Raw genomic sequence first — 20,953 nt, forward strand, 5'->3', positions numbered from 1 at the left:
ATGTTAAACACATAATTGGCGCAATCTAGTGTTTGATCCGTTACCTAGACCCAGTAGGAATTTAATTTCATCTTTCTAGGTTTTTGCCTTATGAACAGTCTAAATCAGTATGGAGAAAACAGCATTTGGCCTCTCAATTTCCCCCAGTTCTTCCACTTTTTGCTGTGATTTTGCATCTTTTTGTGTTTCATTCCGTTTCTCTCTGATCTTTTTGCATTTCACTGTGGTGATTGTTCCTGTTGTTGTCATTTTGCATCTGTGTTAACTGTTTGTTTTTAGCTCTTTGTTTATTGTTTTGTGTCTCCCTGTAATTACTTTTTTGTATTTGTTGCCATTTTGTATCCCTGTGTGCTCATTTTGCATCTGTTTGTGATTGTTTTGAATTTTTCCGTCATTTTGCATCTTTTTGCAGTAATGTCATTGACTTTCCAACAAGAAACGTTACCCGAGCAGTCATGGGGCCTGTGTCTGCTAGGTCTGTTAAGTAGTCCATCCATCATATTAAACTGAAAAGAAAACATTTGTCATCTGGTGTTTCTGCTGCAAATGTGTTTACCAGCACTAAATCAGTGCCATGTTTGTTTTGGCTTTGCTTATTAGTGTCATATATACATTATACATGTATGCATATATAATGCATACATAAATATGTTGCTAGTTTTGCACTAATGCTTCTCTGTGCATGCATATAAGAGATAAGAGGAATATTAGTAGTGTACACACAGCTGCAGACAGCATACGTGCTGACATCTGCTTTTAACCGTCTCTGTAGTTGTACTGGGTCTCTGTCCACACTTCTGCATGGCTGACTATAATCATCGGAGTTAAAACTATCTGATGCAATAGTGATCAAAACTTAGTAATGTTATGACTGAGTGAATGACTGAATTATTTCTAAACACGGTCCTCACTGGATGTCTTTGGAATTAAACTCAAACCTAAATCTAAACGCCGAGATCACTTCTCGCAGCACAATCACAGCAAGAATTGTGTTGTACTCTTGACAGGCAGGTAAGAATGTCCTTGGTGAGTGCTGGCCTATGAATTGGTTATACTCCCAGACTGATAATGCTTTTATGAATATAACAATCTCTTTGTTCAGCTGGAGGGTGGAGAATGCGCCCTCCTTAAAAGAACATGAAGTAATAGGACTTGGTTAGGAGCCACATGGTGATGTTCAGGCATCAGAGCTTTTCCTCTGCGACTCCCTTTGTGGTTTGTGGCTATGTGTAAGTGGAGATCTCTGACAGATCCAGAGCCTACAGGGGACATTACCCCTTTAGTTTAAAAACAATACAAAGTTAGTCACGGTCAGCATTTGCAGCTGCAGTACAAGTTCAGATAAATTAAATACTTTACAATTTTTTTACCTTACAATGTAAAGCAACTTGAGGCAACTGCTGTTGTGATTTGGTGCTATTTAAATAAAATGGTATTGAAGTGAAGTGAACCGTAATCCTAGCATCATGCTATGAGAAGAACATTTTTTGGCAAGGGATTAAAAATCACATGCTCCAGTCTTGGAAGTCTGTAATCCTGATGGCTAATCCAAGGGAGTTCTAACAAAAGGTAAACAAGCTAACAAATGAGGCTCATGTTGTAGTGAAAGTCAACATTATACTTCCTGTTTACATTCCCGAAGGATTATGACAAAGTTATCAGTAAAACAAAATTAAGACCAAGAAGATACACAAAATCCAGTTCTTCAGATTAATCAGAATCCATTAATACCCTTTTCACTGTAAGATATCAATATTTCTGTTACTCTTATATGCTGAAGTAAAGTAATTAAGGATATGTCTTCTGCGTTGAAACTATGAATAAAAAGTCATTGCAATTTTGAATAATGACCAAGGGAAAGATGAGTGGAAGTGCAGTTATCCTGATTTTTGACTTTTTCCCCCCGATCGCTTCATCACTAATTACTGACAACCTCTAATTTGGCCTTGACAACCAGTTTAAAATACCGATCTGCCAAATGAGCATCAAATCATTTAGTTTGAAATCTACAATTGACATGTAAATCACACCATCTGTGCTGCTGTGAACAGAGATCTGCAGAGAGTTAACCACAGCTTGGAATAGACAAAAGTTTTCCAGTCTTATTATAGGATTAAAATCTTTTTCTGACTCTTTTTTTCCTGATAAGATAAGAAATATTGTAGCTATCCCATAGCCAGGAAATTCTTCAAATATCATGGAAACCTTTAATGTTTTTCCTAGATGTGAAAAGGTTTCTCTATTACACGAGATAAGAGAATCTAGAATTCAATAAAGATGATTTAATCCAACAAAACCCCAGATAGAAGGAAAAGAACAGATAGTGACTGTGGGGGTTGTGATTAAAAAATATGTGTCATTTATGATTTCTACCAAAGTAACTAGGGTCTGTTTAAGAGAAAATGAAACATTTAATTTGATTTTACATTACTCTTGCCTACATACAGTAAGTGTTACACTATTTATGTGAATAAAGAAACCATGAAGTATTAAAACAAATTCATATCAACTCAAAATATAGTTAAAAAATGTTAAACTAAGCACTATTGCTTTTAGATGATTTTGATTATTCAAACAGCAAGCTGCTGGAAAAACCTCTTCTAATAATACAACTTAGAAATGTTGTCTAGATTAAGTGAAGGATTTAGGGAATAAGAAAAATTGTATGAACATTAAAACGACTTCATTTACATAGATTAGTGGTTTAATATTCAGTTAAGTTCAGGAATGTTAAGATCAGCGTGTACCTTTCCGTGTTGGCCGAGTCTCTCGTAGCAGATAATTGCATCTTCCCAGAGCTCCAGCCTTTCATAAATGAGTACAGCTGAACTGATGCAGCCGAGATCCATCAGAAGGCTGGCCAGCTGTTTCTGTACACAGGGAGAGAATAAAGCGAAGACGTCTGAACCATGTTGAGGCTGCTGGCATGCTAAGGTGCTCACTATGACAACGCTAATAGAGTGACAGAAGAGGCACATTTTATATTAGCATGCTAGAAAGCTAACATTCATGCAAAATACTGTTTGCAGATATTTAACAACTTCTATAACCATGAAGGCATATAAATGCATCTGATGACGAAATCAGATAAAACTTGCTCTGACTGACTGATATGGAACAAAATATTCTATACCAATAATTTATGTCCATCCATTTGTTGTATGTGTATGTATGTATGCGTGTGTGTGTGTGTGTGTGTGTGTGTGTGTGTACACACACACACACACACACACACACACACACACACATATATATGCATGTATGTGTGTGTATATAAATAAATAATCTATCTACATTCAATTTCACTGTGTTAGTTAGTTCTGTGTGACCTGTGTTAGCGTTAGCATGGAGAAATATAATATCAAAGTGCTTCTAGCAGTTGTAGACTTATGGGAAAGAAGACAGGAAGACTCTATTGTTTTATTCTCATTTATGATGAATAGTTATCGTAATTTACAAAACGACAGTTATACTGATAAACTGAACAGGAAAATATTTGCTATGGTCACAGACCAGCCACATGCTGATTTTTTATATTTTTTTTTTTAAAGAAAAATGCAAGTTTTAAGACATTTTTACGCCGGGTTCAGACATTTGGGTGTCTGCAATTTTTTTGTAACCATCCACACTCATCTGTAAGACATTACAATAGTATGATGCGCCAACTACTGTACATCCATCAGGCAGGCTTGAAAACAGTGTAAAAGACATGAGTGAAGATCCAACCTCACCACTGTAAGAAATCACAAGTTTTTAAAGTACCATGAAATTAATGGAAATCAGTGAAACATAGGGAAGCAACTGATGGCATGCTTTAGAAACTGGTTAGTAGCAATGTAAAATATACACTACCTGATGTGTGGTTATTGACCAGAAATGTGCAAAACCAGCTGTAAGTAAACTATAAAAATGGCCTCACCCTAAAGGCATAAAAATGAAATGGCTTGTCATGAAAACGAAGTGTGAGACGGAAAAAGCAGAAAGCCACCCCCGGCAGAAAAATGCATTGCAGTACCTGCTGCAATCCTCCTCCTCAACAGACTTTCAGCTCCCCAGACGGTAATACAGACTCTTCAATTCCAACTTCATTGCTGTTATCAGTTATTACCGGCTGCCTGTGTGATGTTTCCTCCCAAACTGATTTCTCCCTTTCTCCAACACTCCTCCTACTTCAATCTTTCTATTACTGCCTATTCAACCTCTTCTCTTTCCTTACCCTACCTGGGACAACACTGCTGGCAATAATGTCAGCTGGATCTGGCTGATCACTTGCTTAATGGTGCAACATAGACACAAAGAGGCAAAGATTTTATCAAAATATGTCACAGCTAGTTTCTCCTTTTCAGGTGCAATTTATTTATCAAAATGTGGCCAATTTGCCCAGCTGGGCCACTCTGATGTGGAGTTTTCCCTGTGACTGAGTGGGCTTCCTCCGAGTCCTCTGGCCTCCTCTGAACTCCATCCTCCCACAGCCTAATGACATGCACGTTAAGTAAACTATTGATTCTAAATTGGCCATGGATGCAAGGCAGATAAAGTGCTTAAGGTGTACAGGTGTGGTTAAGGTGTGAACTCCAGAGGTCAACTATCAATCTAGTATAAAATTCCCATACACATAAAGTGCTTCTACATCCAGTAACTCGCTATAACTTTACAATGGGATTAAAGGTGACATTAGAGTTTTTGATACAGATATGGGGGCAACTTTTGTTACTCTAGCAAACAAGAAACCTTAAACAGTGGTATGCAACACTCCTTTCTAGTTCTATTATGGAAGAACTAACGTAATATAGGTAATATCATGCTTACTCCTTAACCTGACATCTCGGAGTTCTAATGTTTTTTTTTTTTATCTGAATTGAGCATCACAGTATGTATGCAGCCAAAAAAGTTATTTACATACACGGTTTTTAAGTATGTAAGTTAGATGAACGTTTTTACAACAATCAAGCTGTTGTCACTCGGTGCTTTTCTGTTTTTGTCATGTTCTCTATGAAATAAAATCATCATATCATTACAAGTAGCTGATGTTCTCTTTAAGACTGTAGAGCGGATGTGTACGTTAGCAAACTGGAAATCTTAACAGACAATGTGGCAGCAAGGAGTGGATTTTCTTTTAAAATTTAATCCAGTATAATAACAATTATGTCACATGCGCTGAGTAAGCAGAGAAGAACTTCAGGGTGATAAAGTTTGTTCTTGAGAGAGTCAGAATTTAAATTAGGAGAGTGCTGCTGAGAGGTGCCCCTCCATTAGAAATGCAGATGAATAGAAGCTCTGACCGCAGAATCAAATATTATCACAAACATTTCTCAATAGCCAAAAAAACGTATGAGATCTCATGAGAACTATATAAGCTAAGGACGACCTGCCAGAGAGGTGGAAAGATTTGTCTCAGACAATGATAAATATTTGTCTACATTACATTTTAATGCCTTAACGTGCTGGCCAAGAGGAAATTGGCTTATTGACCAGATATCTGCCTTGGTTGAATTATGTAAACAGATGATGTCATGTAAGAGACTTTGTGGTTAAATGTAACTATGCCATGAGAATTAAGGCACTTGAATTCTTATTAAAGGCAAAGAATCTTCATTATAAATAACAGCTGAACTGTCTTGTGTTTAGTGTTTTCTTTGAACATTGTGCCAGCAGTGACCAGTACCAGTGTTCTAGTGGTACACCCACCAGAATCATAAGGTGATGTAAGCTATTTGTTACTGGTGACCAAAAATGTTCCAAGCATGCCAAAAGAATGGCAACGATAAAGCCAACAGAGCTGATTGTTGCATTGCTCTTCGTTCTGTTAGCCAAGAACAAACAGCAGTTAAGCATTATTGATTATAACCTTTGACAAGGCTGCTACTTGAAGAATGCAGCACGTGGGCAAGCACTAGAACAGCTGCTCTTTTCCCCTACACCCCGCCCTGGAGGCCTTTTGTCGTATTGTTCTGTCCCTGTTACGGGCATGACACCGCTTGATTTCAATCCAAATGTAATATTAATTTTAATCTAATTTGCCATTCACTTATCTATGCTTAAAGAGTTAACTTAATTATAACTTTGGTTATCTCTACTTTTTCTTTAGTTTATTTTGAAACAAAAAAGGAATTTAGAATAGGACAAGACAAGGTATGATAACAACAACATTAAGTATACAAGCTATGAGCTCTGGAATGAAAGAGGATGAAGTCAGCCCTGTGACAACATTCACAGTATTTAGAAAGTAGCTCTCAAACCCTTAACAGCAAGCCTAAGGGGCGTGTCAGCGGTTTAGTGAATTCTTGTTTTAAGGACAGCAGACGCTTTTTCTTATGGTAGAACAATCAAGGCAAGGTTTATGACCAAATAACAGCAAAAATGTTATTGTATTCCATCTCAGGTGCACTTATGTGACATTAATGCGAATTATTCAATCTATGCTTAACCGAGACATTATCGTTTCGTATCATCAGTGACATTATTAGTCTCTGTCCAAAAGATCTTTTTAATGATAAATTTTAAAAAACACAGACTCTTACAGTCAAAGTGAATAAAGTGCTAGTTAATTTCCTTTTAGTTTACCAGACGGAACGTTTTGGAAAAAAACAGAAAGGGACCTAATACCTGGACAGCCCATCTGGGTGGTGCTTGGCAGCAGTAAAAGACTTTGAGGCGCTCCGTCACAGGACAACTCTTGTCTTCAAAGTGGTCTACTATTGCCTGGAAAAGAAAGAAACTCAAATAAAGAAGGAAACCACAAAATGTGCTGCAGAGTCTGTAACAACAGAGTTCATCCCCCAAAATGACTGAGTATTACTTCCATCAGTTGAAGATGTAACCAGTATCTTTACTGCTAGCAGTGCAAATATATGTATATATTCTGTGCCATTGACAGGGTTACAGGGTCATTAGGCATGAAATGGGCAATGAGAGGGAACATTCATGGAGACAAAGAGCAAATAGTGAACACAACTCTTGTAGCCTACAGCTGTTCGTTCTCCTTTTATGATTTTGAATTAAATAAAATGCAAGGAGGAACAAACAGACACGTTTTGTGGTTTCCTTCTGCCACCATCCTTGCAGAATCTTGGCATCTTTTCCAAAGGGTCAAAACTGATCAGATGAGCAAATTAAAATCATTGAGACACGTTTTAAATGTCCCCCCCATACAAAAAACGTGGTTTATCTCCAATGGTACACATAAAAAACACAAAAGTAAAGAGGAATGTTTTTGTAAACACAGAGTTGTTGCTAATAAATTAGAAAATGGCAGTGGAAAGCCAACTTTATTAAATTAAATAATTGATTGCTCGTTTTGGGTTGTGGGAGAGTTGCTGCCCCATCCGAGGGAGTTGAAGCACAGCATCTGCTGTGATGAGGACATTGTGGTACAGATAAACATGAGCTAGAACACGAGGCCCTCAATTTACCGCTTGATCTACGTTCCAACTCTCAGTTATGTTCTTAAGCTCTGCGTAGTGGCCAAAAGGATGAGGCTGTGGATAAAAGCTGTCAAAATAAGCTCCCTGGGCTCAGCCTTTAGAGGCAGGATGAGGAGCTCGCACATTTGGAGGGAGTACAGCTACTGCCGCTTTGCACTGATAGAAACAGCTGAGGAGGTCAAGGCATCTGATCAGGATGCTTTGTGGATTCTTCACTTTGTAGGAGGCAGACCGAACAGTCAGGAGCCTCTAAGGGTAGTCCCATAACCTTCTGGAGAGATCATTTCTCTCTCATCCAGGATCCTCCATAAAAAAGCCAAAAACCATTTTATCTGAGAGACCCTGTTAGCCTGCTTTCAAAGAGAAATTATCTCAGAGCGGACTGATGGGCAGACTGATGGATGATCCTTATCTTGAGAACTGGAATTATTTATCCAAAATCAAGCAAAACAACGTAGAACAACACTACATGCCAAATTGATTTAGATGCATGTCATCATATAGAATGAAATAGAAACCAAGTGCATTTTATATGCTCAATAAGCTTGAGACCTTTATAGGAAACCAATCCAACTACACAAAATCACAAAATACATCTTAAAAAATGACATTCACTGCTTACAACTTTACTCTCTACCAGCCCAGGCTGTGGCAGCTAAAACAGCCTCGTTTTACTTCTGTAAGGAAGACTTGTCTGCAAACTATGTCCTCGAGTCCTCCGTTTGCGGCTTTTTTTTTTTTTAATAAACCCATAATGCACCTTGTGCTCACTCTTTCAGGGATGTTATTGATCAACATCCACAGTAACATTTGGAGCTGCAGCATTAATGGTTTGGTTTGTGCTCAGGGTTGTTTGGAGAGAAAAAGAACAAGGTTACTCAATAACTCACTGGGACTGTGAGTCTGCAGAGCTCTGCGGCTCTTAACTTTGTTTGTGGTCACACTAATTTTCTTATTCTGTAACATGATGGCGAAACCATTCACAGATGGGCAGATACGATTACACACAAAATGAAAACACAGCAACAAACAGTATCCTTGGATGGACTTGCACTAGAGCAAAAACCACTCATGAAATCAAGGCTGCAGAACTTCTAGAAGCTTCTGCCATGATACGCGAATTGTCTTCAAAAACAAAACAAGAAAACTAGCTTCCTTCATTTCAAGCAGTTCAGATTAATACTCAAAGTTCAATTATCTAATTGAACTTTGATAAACCTTTATGATTATTAACTTTTTTTAATGGGCTGTGATTTAATTATCCAAATCTGGGCAGGGCAGATAAGGAAAGCATGTGCATCCGCAGAGTACTGTGGAAAACCTGGCCTTTGATTTTCCTGCTATGGTTTTCACTAACATACCACTCCCCAAAGGTGATCAGGTGACCAAAGAGGCCACTTATATCCACTGTCACATTTATGAAACAAGCCTTTAGAAGATGCTGCACTCTGCCCACAACCAAGTGAATACAGCAAACAAAAAACTGACGAATTGAGATTCAACCAGTGATTTGTTATTATTTAGGTGTATGAAGAATGGCAAGAAAACATTCAACATATCACAGCAGCAGCCTGGACTTTCTCCATGAATTCATGGAGCCTCAATTTTGGATATCAGAAATACGGGTTCATTAATCCATGTTTGCAGTTTTCTATTCTCCAGTTTTGCTCCAGTGCCCTGTGCCCACTACAGGTGCAGATTTCTGCTCTTTGCTGATTGGAAATTATTTCTGTTATTGACAGCTCATTGCATAGCCCATGATGAGCAGCACTCATCATTCCAGATGTGCAGCTGATTGTGAGTCAATCAAAAATCATGACTCAGACGACTGTTACCAGGTGTTATCTCCTCACTACTAACTTACATACGTTTTTGGAATGACATTCATTTTTCTGATAGATGCAGTTACAATACAAACTATCCAAAATAAACAAGTCACAAGAACAATGTTTTTACCAATTCCAAGACGATTCATGTCCCCGTCTGCCTCCTTGGGACTGGAGGTGGAATGTTTGTACTTACAGACCCTTTCCAAAAAATGTGAATATCATGGAAAAGTTTATTTATTTCCATAATTCCATTCAAAACATTAAACTTTCATAGATGATAGATTCAGGGCCCACAACTTAAACGATTTCAAGTACTTAGTTGTTTATTTGTACATAATTTGAGCTTAGAGCTCATGAAACCCACGAAAACAGGCAGACAGAAGATTCAAGAATCTGGCAGAGATCCAGAAAGAGTGAAACGAGGCAGGAGTCAAAGCTTCAAAACCACTTCTGAGTCTGAGCCAACGTCGGAAGCGACTCAACTGGGACAAGGAGAAGATAGACTGGACTGTTAGCCAGTGGTCAAAGGTCCTCTTTTCCGATGAAAATAAAGAGTGCCTTTCATTCGGGAATCAAGGTCCAAGTGTTTGGAGGAAGACAGGTGAGGAACAGAACCCAAGCTGCTTGAGGTCCAGAGTGAAATATCCGCAGTCAGTTATGATTTGGGGTGCAATGTCCAGTGCAGGTGTTGGTAAACTCTGCTTTCTTAAATCCAAGGTCACCGCAACAGTCTACCAGAATGTTTTACAGGGCTTCATGATTCCTTCTGCTCAGGATCTGTATGGAGATGCAGATTTCATCTTCCAGCAGTACCTGGCCCCTGTCCATACCGCCAGAAACACCAAAACTTGGTTTGCTGGCCATGCCATCACAGTGCTTGACTGGCCAGCCAACTCACCAGACCTAAACCCCATTGAGAATATATGGGGTATCAAGAGGGAAATGAGGTCCACCAGACCCAAAAACAAAGAAGAGCTGACAGCAAGCATCAAGGAAATCTGGGCTTCCATAACTACCGGGCAATGCCACAGGCTGATTGCCTCAATGCCACGGCGCATCGAGGTAATGATTAACGCAAAGGGATTCCCAACCAAGTATTGAAGATGTACTTTCAAAATTATAAGTCAAACATTTTGATTGATTTGATGTGATCCTAATTTCCATCTTTTCTTTCTGCAAAAACTGAGAAGTAAATGGTGATGTCTTCACAGTATTCTAATTTTTTGAAATCCTGTTTTTGTGGGTTTTATGAGCAGGAAGCCCAAATGATGTACAAATAAACAACTAAGTACTTGAAATCGTTTAAGTTGTGGGCCCTGAATCAAAATGTATGAAAGTTTAACGTTTTAAATGGAATTTTGGAAATAAATAAACTTTTCTGTGATATTTTAATTTTTTGGAAAGGGTCTGTATAGCAGTGACTGGCATTATTTTTGACATATGGTGTGATAGGTGGTGGTGCTGGAAGAGACTCTGAATCTTATTTCAACAGGGCGACTTGTATGGCCATTTCTACAATAAGCTGGATTGATTAAGGCAGGCAGACGCTTGCACACACTCTGCTTTCTGTTTATTTTGACCTTCCTCCCCGAGTAGATATTTACCTGGGTTTGCATCATGGCTCTTTCTACACATCGGGATTTTCCTTTTTCCAGTTTCGTCCTGAGGCAAAGTGCTGACACTTGCACTGGCCAAAACTTGGGTTCGGACAAAACACACTGCGGAACAATAAAAGAAAAATAGAGGGTCAAAGATAACACTTTATTCACATCATCAAGGAACACATGATTGTGTGCAACAACAGTATCATTCTGGCGACAAAAGCCAAGGAGCTCAGGAAATAGTGCCTCATCCTCTAATCAGAAGGTGGCTCAATCCAAAGGTCCGAAGGATAGAATTGAAGGGATGCATTTAAGTATGTATGGCCGAATGAAACGTGACTTGTACGTAAAAAGTATTTTTCTTTATTTTCTACTAACTATTAAACCCTTAAAAGCAAACGCAAGCAGATCAATCCAGATTCATAGTCCATAAAACCAATTACATTACACAAAAAAGAAGCAAATGAAAAAGCAAACCTGGCATTACCTTCCCACAAACATAGAACTATACAAGAGCTTTATATACCTGACAATACAAAGATTGTTGTATTAACAAATCTGTGTGTGTGTGTTTTATTTATTGGTGAATATGGAACATGACACACTCATTCAGCACTTCAAATTACCGACATCCTTCTGAACAAGAAGTAAATTGATGCATAACCAAGTTTTCTTTTAAACACAAGCATAAGTTAAAGGATGCTTTGCCCCAAAAATCATAGCTTACAGATGACAAATGAAGTATAGTACTCATGATTTTAGTATAAACAGTATAAAACAGTACAGAGACAAATAATAACATTAATAACCTAACATTATTAGGTCAGAATTGTCTTTTTTTTCCTTATCAAATTCTGCAGCTTTAATAATAAGCTCAGAATGCATCCATATGCACTACTAAAATAGATAAGACAGGGATTGAATTGTAAACTATAAACTGATCTGTGTTGGTCTGTTTCAAAATAAAGTGGATTATACAATATTTGTTCCTCCAGTATTCAAGTTATTACTGTTACATGTTGTGTATATAAATGTGCACAACTTTAAAGGTTGTCACAGATGGATCTCGCTTCTGATTCTGGGTGTAAGTATTAAACTAGACGATGATCAAAGTGAAGATTAGACATCAGTATATAGTTTGGCAGCTAAACCCAAAAAAGATCTCTTTGCTTTTAGGTTTTTCAGTCTGTGCAAGTATTGTCCCAGTATCATTCCAGTTTAGAATATTCTCCAAAAGCTGCCTTGCACTGAGCCATGCTGCAGAAACAAAAGTACAGTCATAATTGAATGCACTGTGAATGCACAGTGTGCTACATAAACAATAATAGGTTCACCTTTTTGACCTTTACAGCATATACTATATTATTCTGGTGGAACCTGAACTTTAGGTCTAATTGCAATCTTATTAATCAAGTAGTATTTTGGTAAGCTTAGTTTTTGTTACCGCATCCCTTCAGATCTTTTGTTTTTATTTTTATTTTCAGTTGGGACTGTATGGGCGGGGATGCACTGCTTACGAGTTTGTTTTGTTATGGTTATACATGGGGAGGGCGGTGGGGGGTGAGGGTTGGGGCCCATATCTTGACTGCAGAAGTATGGAGAGCACCAGAATTAAGCCGCCTTAATTTATTCAAATGCAAGACAATGGAAATGGAAATGAAAAGAGTGTGGATCTGACCTTTTGTACATGGAATGTTAAAGGTGTAAATGAGCCTGTTAAGAGAGGCAAAGTGTTATCACACTTGAAATCTCTTAAAGCGGATATTATCTTTTTACAAGAAACTCATCTGAAAAATGCTGCTCATAATAAACTTGGGTGTAGATGGATTAATCAGGTGTATTACTCAACATTTTCTGCTAAAACCAGAGGGGTAGCTATATTAATTAAGAAAGATACTCCGTTCAGGCACACTTCCACTATAGCTGATAAGAATGGTAGATATGTATTAGTGACCGGGGAGCTGCACGCCATTCCGATTATTCTACTGAACATTTATGGACCTAACCATGATGACCCAGAGTTTTATAGAAAGGTTTTCAGCTTAATTCCGGATATACCTAATAATAATTTAATAATTGGAGGTGATTTTGATTTAGTGTTAGACCCATACTTAGATAAATCCCTCTCCAAAAAGAAAAAAAAAAAAAAAAACAAAAAAAAAAAACACATTGTGTAAAGGTAGCAACTTTATTAAAACATATATGAACAATATGAATATTTGTGATGTGTGGAGAACTTTAAATCCATCAGGTAGAGTATTCTTTCCACTCTTCTGCACATAACGTTTATTCAAGGATTGACTATTTTCTGGTAGATGGAGAAATGCTCTCCCTTGTTCGTAACATAACCTATCACAATATTATTATCTCTGATCATTGCCCTGTCACCTGCTCCTTTGCACTTAGCAACTTCACAAAAGCATATAGGAATTGGAGATTTGACCCACAACTACTGAGCGATTTAAAATTTCAACAGTATATAAACTCTCAGACCTCTTTATTTTTCGATATAAACGATAATGCCGAAATCTCACCTGATATATTATAGGAAACGTTTAAAGCCTATATCAGGGGGTGCATAATATCATATCAGGCCTCACAGAATAAAAATAATAAACTAGAACAGTTAAAATTAGAAGAAAATGATCCACGATTTGGACGCCAATAATGCAAGGGCTCCCTCTTTAGATAAGTACAACACTATTTGTGCACTAAAATATGAACTAAATCAAATACTAACCAGCAACATTAATAGAGCGTTCACCTTTGTAAGACAGAAGTACTTTGAATTTGGGGACAAGCCACATAAGTTGTTAGCTAGACAGCTAACAACTTATGTGGCTGTCTAGCTAACATAAGTTATTAGCTAACAGGGCTAGCTAACAACTAGCCCTGTTAGTTAACAGCTAACAACTAACAGAATGATTCACAAAATTAGATCACGCAATGGAAACCTGGTTACATCACATAAAGACATTAATGATAACTTTAGACAGTTTTATGAATCTCTCTATATTTCTCATTCCACTGCAGGGCCTAAAGATATGCAGGACTTTTTAGATAAGTGTGACCTCCCTGTGTTAGATCAGGTGGGTCGCAAGATTTTGAATGCCAAGATTACAAAGGAAGAAATTATTAAATCTATTGGTTTATTAAAAAATGGTAAGAGTCCAGGCCCAGATGGGTTAGGGAATGAATTTTACAAACAGTTCAAGATTAAACTTGTTCCATATCTTGATTAATGTTTCAAGTAGGAAACAGTGACAGGAAAACTGAAGAATAAAAAGCTTTAAAAAAAAAAAAAATGGAGTAATTCAATCAATACTTGAAAATTTATTGTATAATTAATCAGTCTATATTCGAAGCTGCCATCCAAGCTTCTTTTGGACAAGATTTATTTCTCTGTTGGAAAGTGGAAGGACTTTATTATTACATGGTCTGTGATTTTAATCCAGTCCACACTGTGTGAGTATTAATGGTGCTATTCTCTTTTGAGTGCCATTTTTGACTTGTATTTTTTTGGCACTTACTTAGCATTAAAAGTTAGTTACTGAATCAGATGGATGTACAGAGTGAGATTCTAAGAAGACTAAAACTTAATGAAATATGATGATTTCTAAGCAAGACTTAGAAGCTCATGTTCAGCACCATCATAAAATAAGAGCTGCTCTCCATGAACACTAAATATTTCGGTGCATACCTTTCGTCTATATTTGCATAGATTTTAGACATTATAATCTCAACATAAAAAAGCCCACCTGTTAACAGTCAGAGGTACAGTTAGCAGCTATATGCTGTTAATAAAGTCTGTAACACAATAGAAGTACAAAGTAATCCAGAAAAATCTGAACACACCACGCTATCCTTCAAAATTAGTACGTCATTAGTATTTATGAATATATGAATAAATTAACAAATTTTAAAAAATAAATTAATTGAAACAGAATGCAATGATCTGCAAATCTCGTAAACACATTTTCCCTTACAATAGAAGACCGAAACCATACCAAACATTTGAACTGAGAGAGTTTACCATTATTGGAAAAATATCTTCTTTTTATAAAAGCTTTCCAGCAGCTGCTCTGAAATGTTGTCAGATTCTAGTCTGACGAAAGATTTTACCTGCTCAACAATCCTGGGTCGTCTCACGGCGCTTTTTTATTTCATGATGCCCAAATGGTTTGGTGCAGTTAAGCCAGTTCAGCAGTCAGACTCTTTTACTATGAAGCCATGATGTTGTTATAGATGCTGTGTTTAGCATTGTATTGATTAAATATGCAAGGCCTTCCCCAGATGGGAGCATGTGTTACTTCGAGCTTTGGCCCAGAGAAGAGGGCAGCATTTCTGGATCATGTTCCCATCTGGTTTGTTATTTGCATGATAGAGCTTTTGGATGGCACAGACGATACCTTCTGGAAGGGTTCGTGAACACATGCAGTGTCTGCATAGCAGGATGATGTTTTTCTTCCTAATGCAGTGCTGCCTGAGGACCCAAAGATCATGGGCAGCCACTGATTTTTAGATATTCTCATTTATTTATTTTTTTAATACAGACACTCTGAATATCTGATGATCTATCATATATGATGACATAAAAATTTAAAGTCTTCTTTATTATGTTGAATGACATTCTGAAATGAATTCCCAATCTGTAGATACAGGTTCTTCTGCTCATTCATAAATACAGCCTCTCTAAACTGCAAACACGTCAGTGACCTGTTGTCAGTTAACCTACTTACATCTGAACACCTCTCAAACGTAACACATTTTAAACATTTAATATATTTCTAATGCTCTATTATAGAATATATATGTTCTGCAAATTGTTGCCGTTTTAAAAAACATTTTAATTCCCAAATTATTTGGCGTTGCGGTTGTACCGCAGCACTGTGGAAATGCACACAAGAGTAACTTTCTTTTTCCTCTTCTTCTGTAGCTGAAATAAGCACAGGGCTCGCCTGTCTGCTGTGCACTGTAGTGGGAAATCAAGCAGCAAGCTTTAGTGAGAACACCTAATTATTAAAACCTATTACAGCCACAAAGTCTTTATCTGTGTGCTGTGGTGATAATCTGCTGTATAATAGCTGGCACAGCTTAGTGGTTTAGCTTTAGATGAGCTGATTAAAGGGAAAGCGGGGAGGGTGTGTTCAGCAGATTTACTGGTAGGTAGATGTCAGAGAGAGACGACTGAAGCTTTTCATCTGAATTCATGTCTCGACTCATCTTTAATCAGAACAAGTTATACAACAGTAACTTTCTACACACTGTATATTTATGACAATGGAAATGCGTGATAAAAGAGATACATGGTTCGAGGTGAGATAAACAAACACTAATGATCTTTATGGATGCTTAGCAAGTCTTGCTGGAGTCATTAATGCAACAGTAAATTGTCCTAATTATGCAGTTATTCCTCTACCAACATCAATCGTTGAGCAATTTAAAAAAAAATCAAACGATAAAGCATCCAAAGCGTTTGTCATGTCGCTCCTGATGCAAATGGGTGTTTCTTAACAGCAACGAGAAGACAGAGGAAGTTTTGATGGTGACGACTAAATCCACTTATTATATTGATTATTTTCTGTTATGTTTGACTGAATGCTTTGGAGTAACAGAAAAAAAGCTTAGAAAAAATGTTGCATACTTCATAATTACAAGTAGTAAAACCCGTCCAAACTCGATGCTTTTTAGAACCTTAAAGATGCGTACAAACTGAAAGCAGTGTCCTTGTTGCATATCATTACTACATATCATTCACTCCTATTGTGCATAAACAAATACCCACAATGAAATGAAGAGGGGGTCAAAATTACAATACAACAATTTGAGAGACTGATGAAGTCCGATAGGGACAGATTCAATACAGCAGACAGCTGTCGACAAGAAACTGAGACTCTGTTATGAGGAGACAGGTTTGCTTGGGAGCAGGTTATACTTATACTAAATTTATGTATTTATTTTTGTAGGTACTGAGTATGGTGATCAAAACTGAGTTAATGTGAGAGGCATTTAGGACAGTGTGTAATGCTGCAAAGAGTAGACTGGGGCTGAACAAACATCTGGATGTGAGAGGAGACATCAGGCTGTGTCACATGGGAATAAGACCTGTGTGAGTTTTTACTGCAACCCTGAGATGAGGTTCAATTTATTCATTAACTGCAGAATACCATGAACTCTTATTGTGGGCCAGGCTTTCACCTTCTTCAGTTGCAAAGGGAGTCAGGCCAATTTACCCTTCTTCCAGCATAATTCATGTCCTGCAAACGCATCGATCTGCATAAAGATTTCTGTTCGGATGGTAGGGCAGAGCCTTGTCACCTACCGTACACGTGCTTTGGTACAGTTCTCCAAAATTAACAGATTTATTGAATTAAAGCCAGGGCAATAAATAAATCCGTATTGCTACATTTACGGTCTCTTTTTGTTTTTGAAGATCATTGTTTTTCTTAAAAAAATAATAAAAAAAACCTGACATATTTACTATGCAGTGTTCTGATGTACGAGTGGTGCAGAAATAGAGATCAGACAGAGAGATCTGTGAGGAAGCATGTTTGCAGAGATGAAAGGGATATAGATATAATGGTCCTAACTGGAACCTAGACACAAGTCAGATCCTTAAATCCTCTTTGTTGGGTTTCCAGCAGCTGGTAGTTTGCTGAGGTGCATCATCAATCCCTGTGATACTGCTGCCTGAACCCTACACAAGCTGCCAAAGTCTCATAAGCTTCTCTCTAGAATGAATTCAAAGTTTCACTGCAGAGATGAAACAACTCGGTTGATTTTTGTGCAGCTTATTATTAGTGCCTGTAATATTCCCTGTTACACTCAAATCATGGGCGAAAAGCTCCTGTAATAACTGACACATTAGCAGTGCTGAGAGATGTTCTTCTAGTAAGGTGATAGGATTCAGGTATCGACGAAGACAGCCAGACATGTGACAACCATCTAACCAGCCTGCAGATTCCTGGATCTACATGTAGGCTGGGAAGATGCCTGCCCACAGAGCCAGCAGCTGCTTGCAGCAGCATTTCCAGCCAACGCAGATATGCTGCCATCTTATTTTGTATACACAGCTGGCTTCATAATAACTACTGCTCAACTTCAAAGAAAAGTGATGAACAGAGAATAACCACTGGCATAGTACAAATGTACCCACAAATATATTTGTTTCCAATTGGATAGCACCAATAAACATGGACACGCAGACTTGCATATTGCCTTATCTTGTTAGGATTTCAGGTAATGCACCAGGATTAAAAATGTAGGTACAGGACAAAGTAATTAACATTTTTCAAAGAAATACAGAGCAGCTGTTCTGATCTGACTTTGACTGCCACATACTCTTCTTTCTAGTATTTCCAATTTACTTTCTTTGCAAAACAAAGTCTTACATATCATGAGCTCAAAAAGTTACAACCACTCATATCCTAAGTGTAAATAACAGTGCTGTGTCAATTTACAGCCATAGTGACAAAGACTGAATCATTATATTAGGACCAGTGGTGAGAATGTGACAATGTGTCATTTTAACAATCAAATCTAATGTGTTCCAAGACCTCATGAAAGGAAACAAAAGCGTTATTATCAGGCTTAAGCAAGCCAGAACAACTAGTAGGACACACTGAACTATTCAATAATCCCACCAGTACAGTATTTGTTGCTTCTTTTTGCCAAGTACAAATTTAAAGTGCATCCTAGTGGCTAACCAAATAATTACAGCAAAGCTATGGTTTGAAGTTTTGAAGACGTGCATGCTCTCCAGAGTGAATTATGGTGACAATATTCATCTCAAATACAGCTTTATTTAAAAAGGGATTTTTAGGTTATTTAATTAAACAATTATGTTGTACTCATGAATATACATTGATTAGCGTGTAATTATATCTTCCAACTAACATCATCATAACGATAAAATCGTAGTAGTGGTCCCACTACAGTTTGTCTGCCACTACAAAAAGTTCCATTAAAGTTTTCAGGAATTGCCTTCATAAAAATTACTGGTTGTTTTTGGGAGTGTCCCTAAAGATTTATGGTTACGTTTCCCTCAACATGAGCTCAGCTTTCTTACTGCTCACCTTTGGGTGAGCCATTTCATCATTTTTGTATTGTGGCTTATGTTTGTATGTCCACTTCAATTTGCTGGTACGACGATATTTTCAGCACTCTGCTGAAAAACTTACATTTAGGATGTTTACCAATCTAACTGCAAGTCTGGTTGTACATATCTTATTTATTGCCTGTATAAGCAAGATGAATGAGGCCCAAATAGTGATTTATACACTGCTGCATTATTTTTCATTTTGTTAATTCTAAGTTTCACTGTTAATCAGAGGAGTGTATGTGTCGGCTGGGTTAAAAAAGGCAAGGCATACTACCAAAGTCATTTCTCTTTAGTATTACAGGGAAAACTTACAATGCTGGTCATAAAAAAGTAAACAATGACTTACAGACGTGAAGGCCAGGAGTTCTTCTTCTGTTAGTTTGTGCACAGGGTTATTCTTCTGGAAGTCAGTGCTGCAGACAAAAATATTTGTGAATAAATAGTGGAAAGATTAATACAAATATCCTATTTAACAAGTAAAACAACTGGTAACTTGAGCTTTAATTAACCAGATCCCCTCGGTGTGTCAGGGAATTTGGGTCGTTGACCCGGTGTTTTCGGCTTTGCCCCCGTTTAGTTTCCCATGCCTATTTCCTGTTTTATTTTTGATAACCTTTTGTTATCAGAGTCCCAGCAGAGAGGCAGAGCACCCCCAGAACCCCAAGTCTCCAAGCTTGCCCCAGACCCACCCTGGGGCAGCTAGGCTACCAGGCCAGTGTCCTACGTCCACCAAAACAGACCCTCCAGGCAGCCGCCAGAAAAACACCATCCAAGAGCCACCAGAGCCCCATCCGGGTCATGAACACAGCCCGAGGTTGAGCCCCCCAAGAAATCTGTCCCTAGAGAATCCCCAGACACCCCAAGCCCGTACCTACCCCCGCATCAACCACAGTAATGAAAGCGGAACACCCCCCCCCCCCCCCATCCCCACTAGGCGATGGAGCCGACTAAAGGAGCCCAGAAGGATTGATCTATAGTGGTGGAAGAGGCTGTATTCAAAACTAATATGATCTATCTGACAGTCTCTATATTGGTTAGAATTAAGATTATTTTTATTTTTCCAGTTCATGAGTACAATCTTATTCATCTCAGTAGTGATGTCATCCAAGTTGACCAACAAGCAAACTAGGGGGGAGGCTGGATTGTTACATTTCGGACCACCGATTTCCAAGATCAAAAATGGTCTTTTACACAACTCTTGAGCCAATGGATAACATCAGCCAACCATGCAAGCGCCTGGGAATGATTTATGATTTGTTACAATCAATAAAGGGTAGACCGTTAGAAATTGTTTTAATTATTATATATAAGTCAGCGTGGGAATTAATCAGAATCCACAGTGAGCTTTAAAAGTACTTTTTCTAAGAGGTAAATTTCAGATCTGCCAAGAGCTCAAGAGGGAGAAAAGAGAAACCAGACAAGGTCACATTCCCAGAGTTAAAGGGACCATGGAGAATTCATAACCAGAGTCTCTGCTGTTTAAGCCCTTGGCAAGGAATTAATAAATACTGATTATATCCTGGGATTAGCACTCATTAATACAAAAAGCAGTGACAATAAAGACAAGTTATTAAAATGTTTAAATATACTATACAGGGCTCGCAAAATCGCTAGCCCGACGTCCCGGAGCTAGCGATATCTATATTTTCTCAAGGTTTCTATACTAGGTTGAGTGTCAAATGACTACCTAGCTTAATTTTTGAATAAATGTGGTCTGCTAACACTCTGGAAGACACACACTATACAAGAGACTTGTTCTTAACACTGTTTTGTAGTGGTATCAGGGTGTACAGATCTTCCTTTAATTTAAACAGACCTGCTGCTCATCAATCATCTCCTAGCAATCTCACTGACTGCTCCACTGACCTTCAGTTGGCCCATTCAGTTCCAGCACCAGCATAGAAAATTAATCACCAGGTTACTGTGAAGATAACTATTTTTATATATTACATTTTAGTCTCTATTTTGTTTATCCCTTTGCCTGGATTAAACCACCAG

General features: G+C 37.9%; 1 protein-coding gene across 1 annotated transcript in view; it reads right to left on the bottom strand.

Annotated features, from left to right (window-relative positions):
* ttc27 (tetratricopeptide repeat domain 27) overlaps positions 1-20,953 on the bottom strand; it is an 80,721-nt gene that overhangs the window by 25,575 nt on the left and 34,193 nt on the right. Inside the window, exons 9-12 of the mRNA XM_085429033.1 lie at positions 19,302-19,368; positions 10,858-10,971; positions 6,607-6,702; positions 2,748-2,870 (exon numbers count right to left, since the gene is read on the bottom strand). Of these exons, the coding sequence (XP_085285159.1) occupies positions 2,748-2,870; positions 6,607-6,702; positions 10,858-10,971; positions 19,302-19,368 (400 nt within the window). The remainder of the gene's footprint in view (positions 1-2,747; positions 2,871-6,606; positions 6,703-10,857; positions 10,972-19,301; positions 19,369-20,953) is intronic.

This window comes from Rhamphochromis longiceps, linkage group LG13 (assembly GCF_057381845.1).
Source record: "Rhamphochromis longiceps isolate RC_006_pf linkage group LG13, R_longiceps_female_GT1.1, whole genome shotgun sequence".
Classification (NCBI taxonomy): domain Eukaryota; kingdom Metazoa; phylum Chordata; class Actinopteri; order Cichliformes; family Cichlidae; genus Rhamphochromis; species Rhamphochromis longiceps.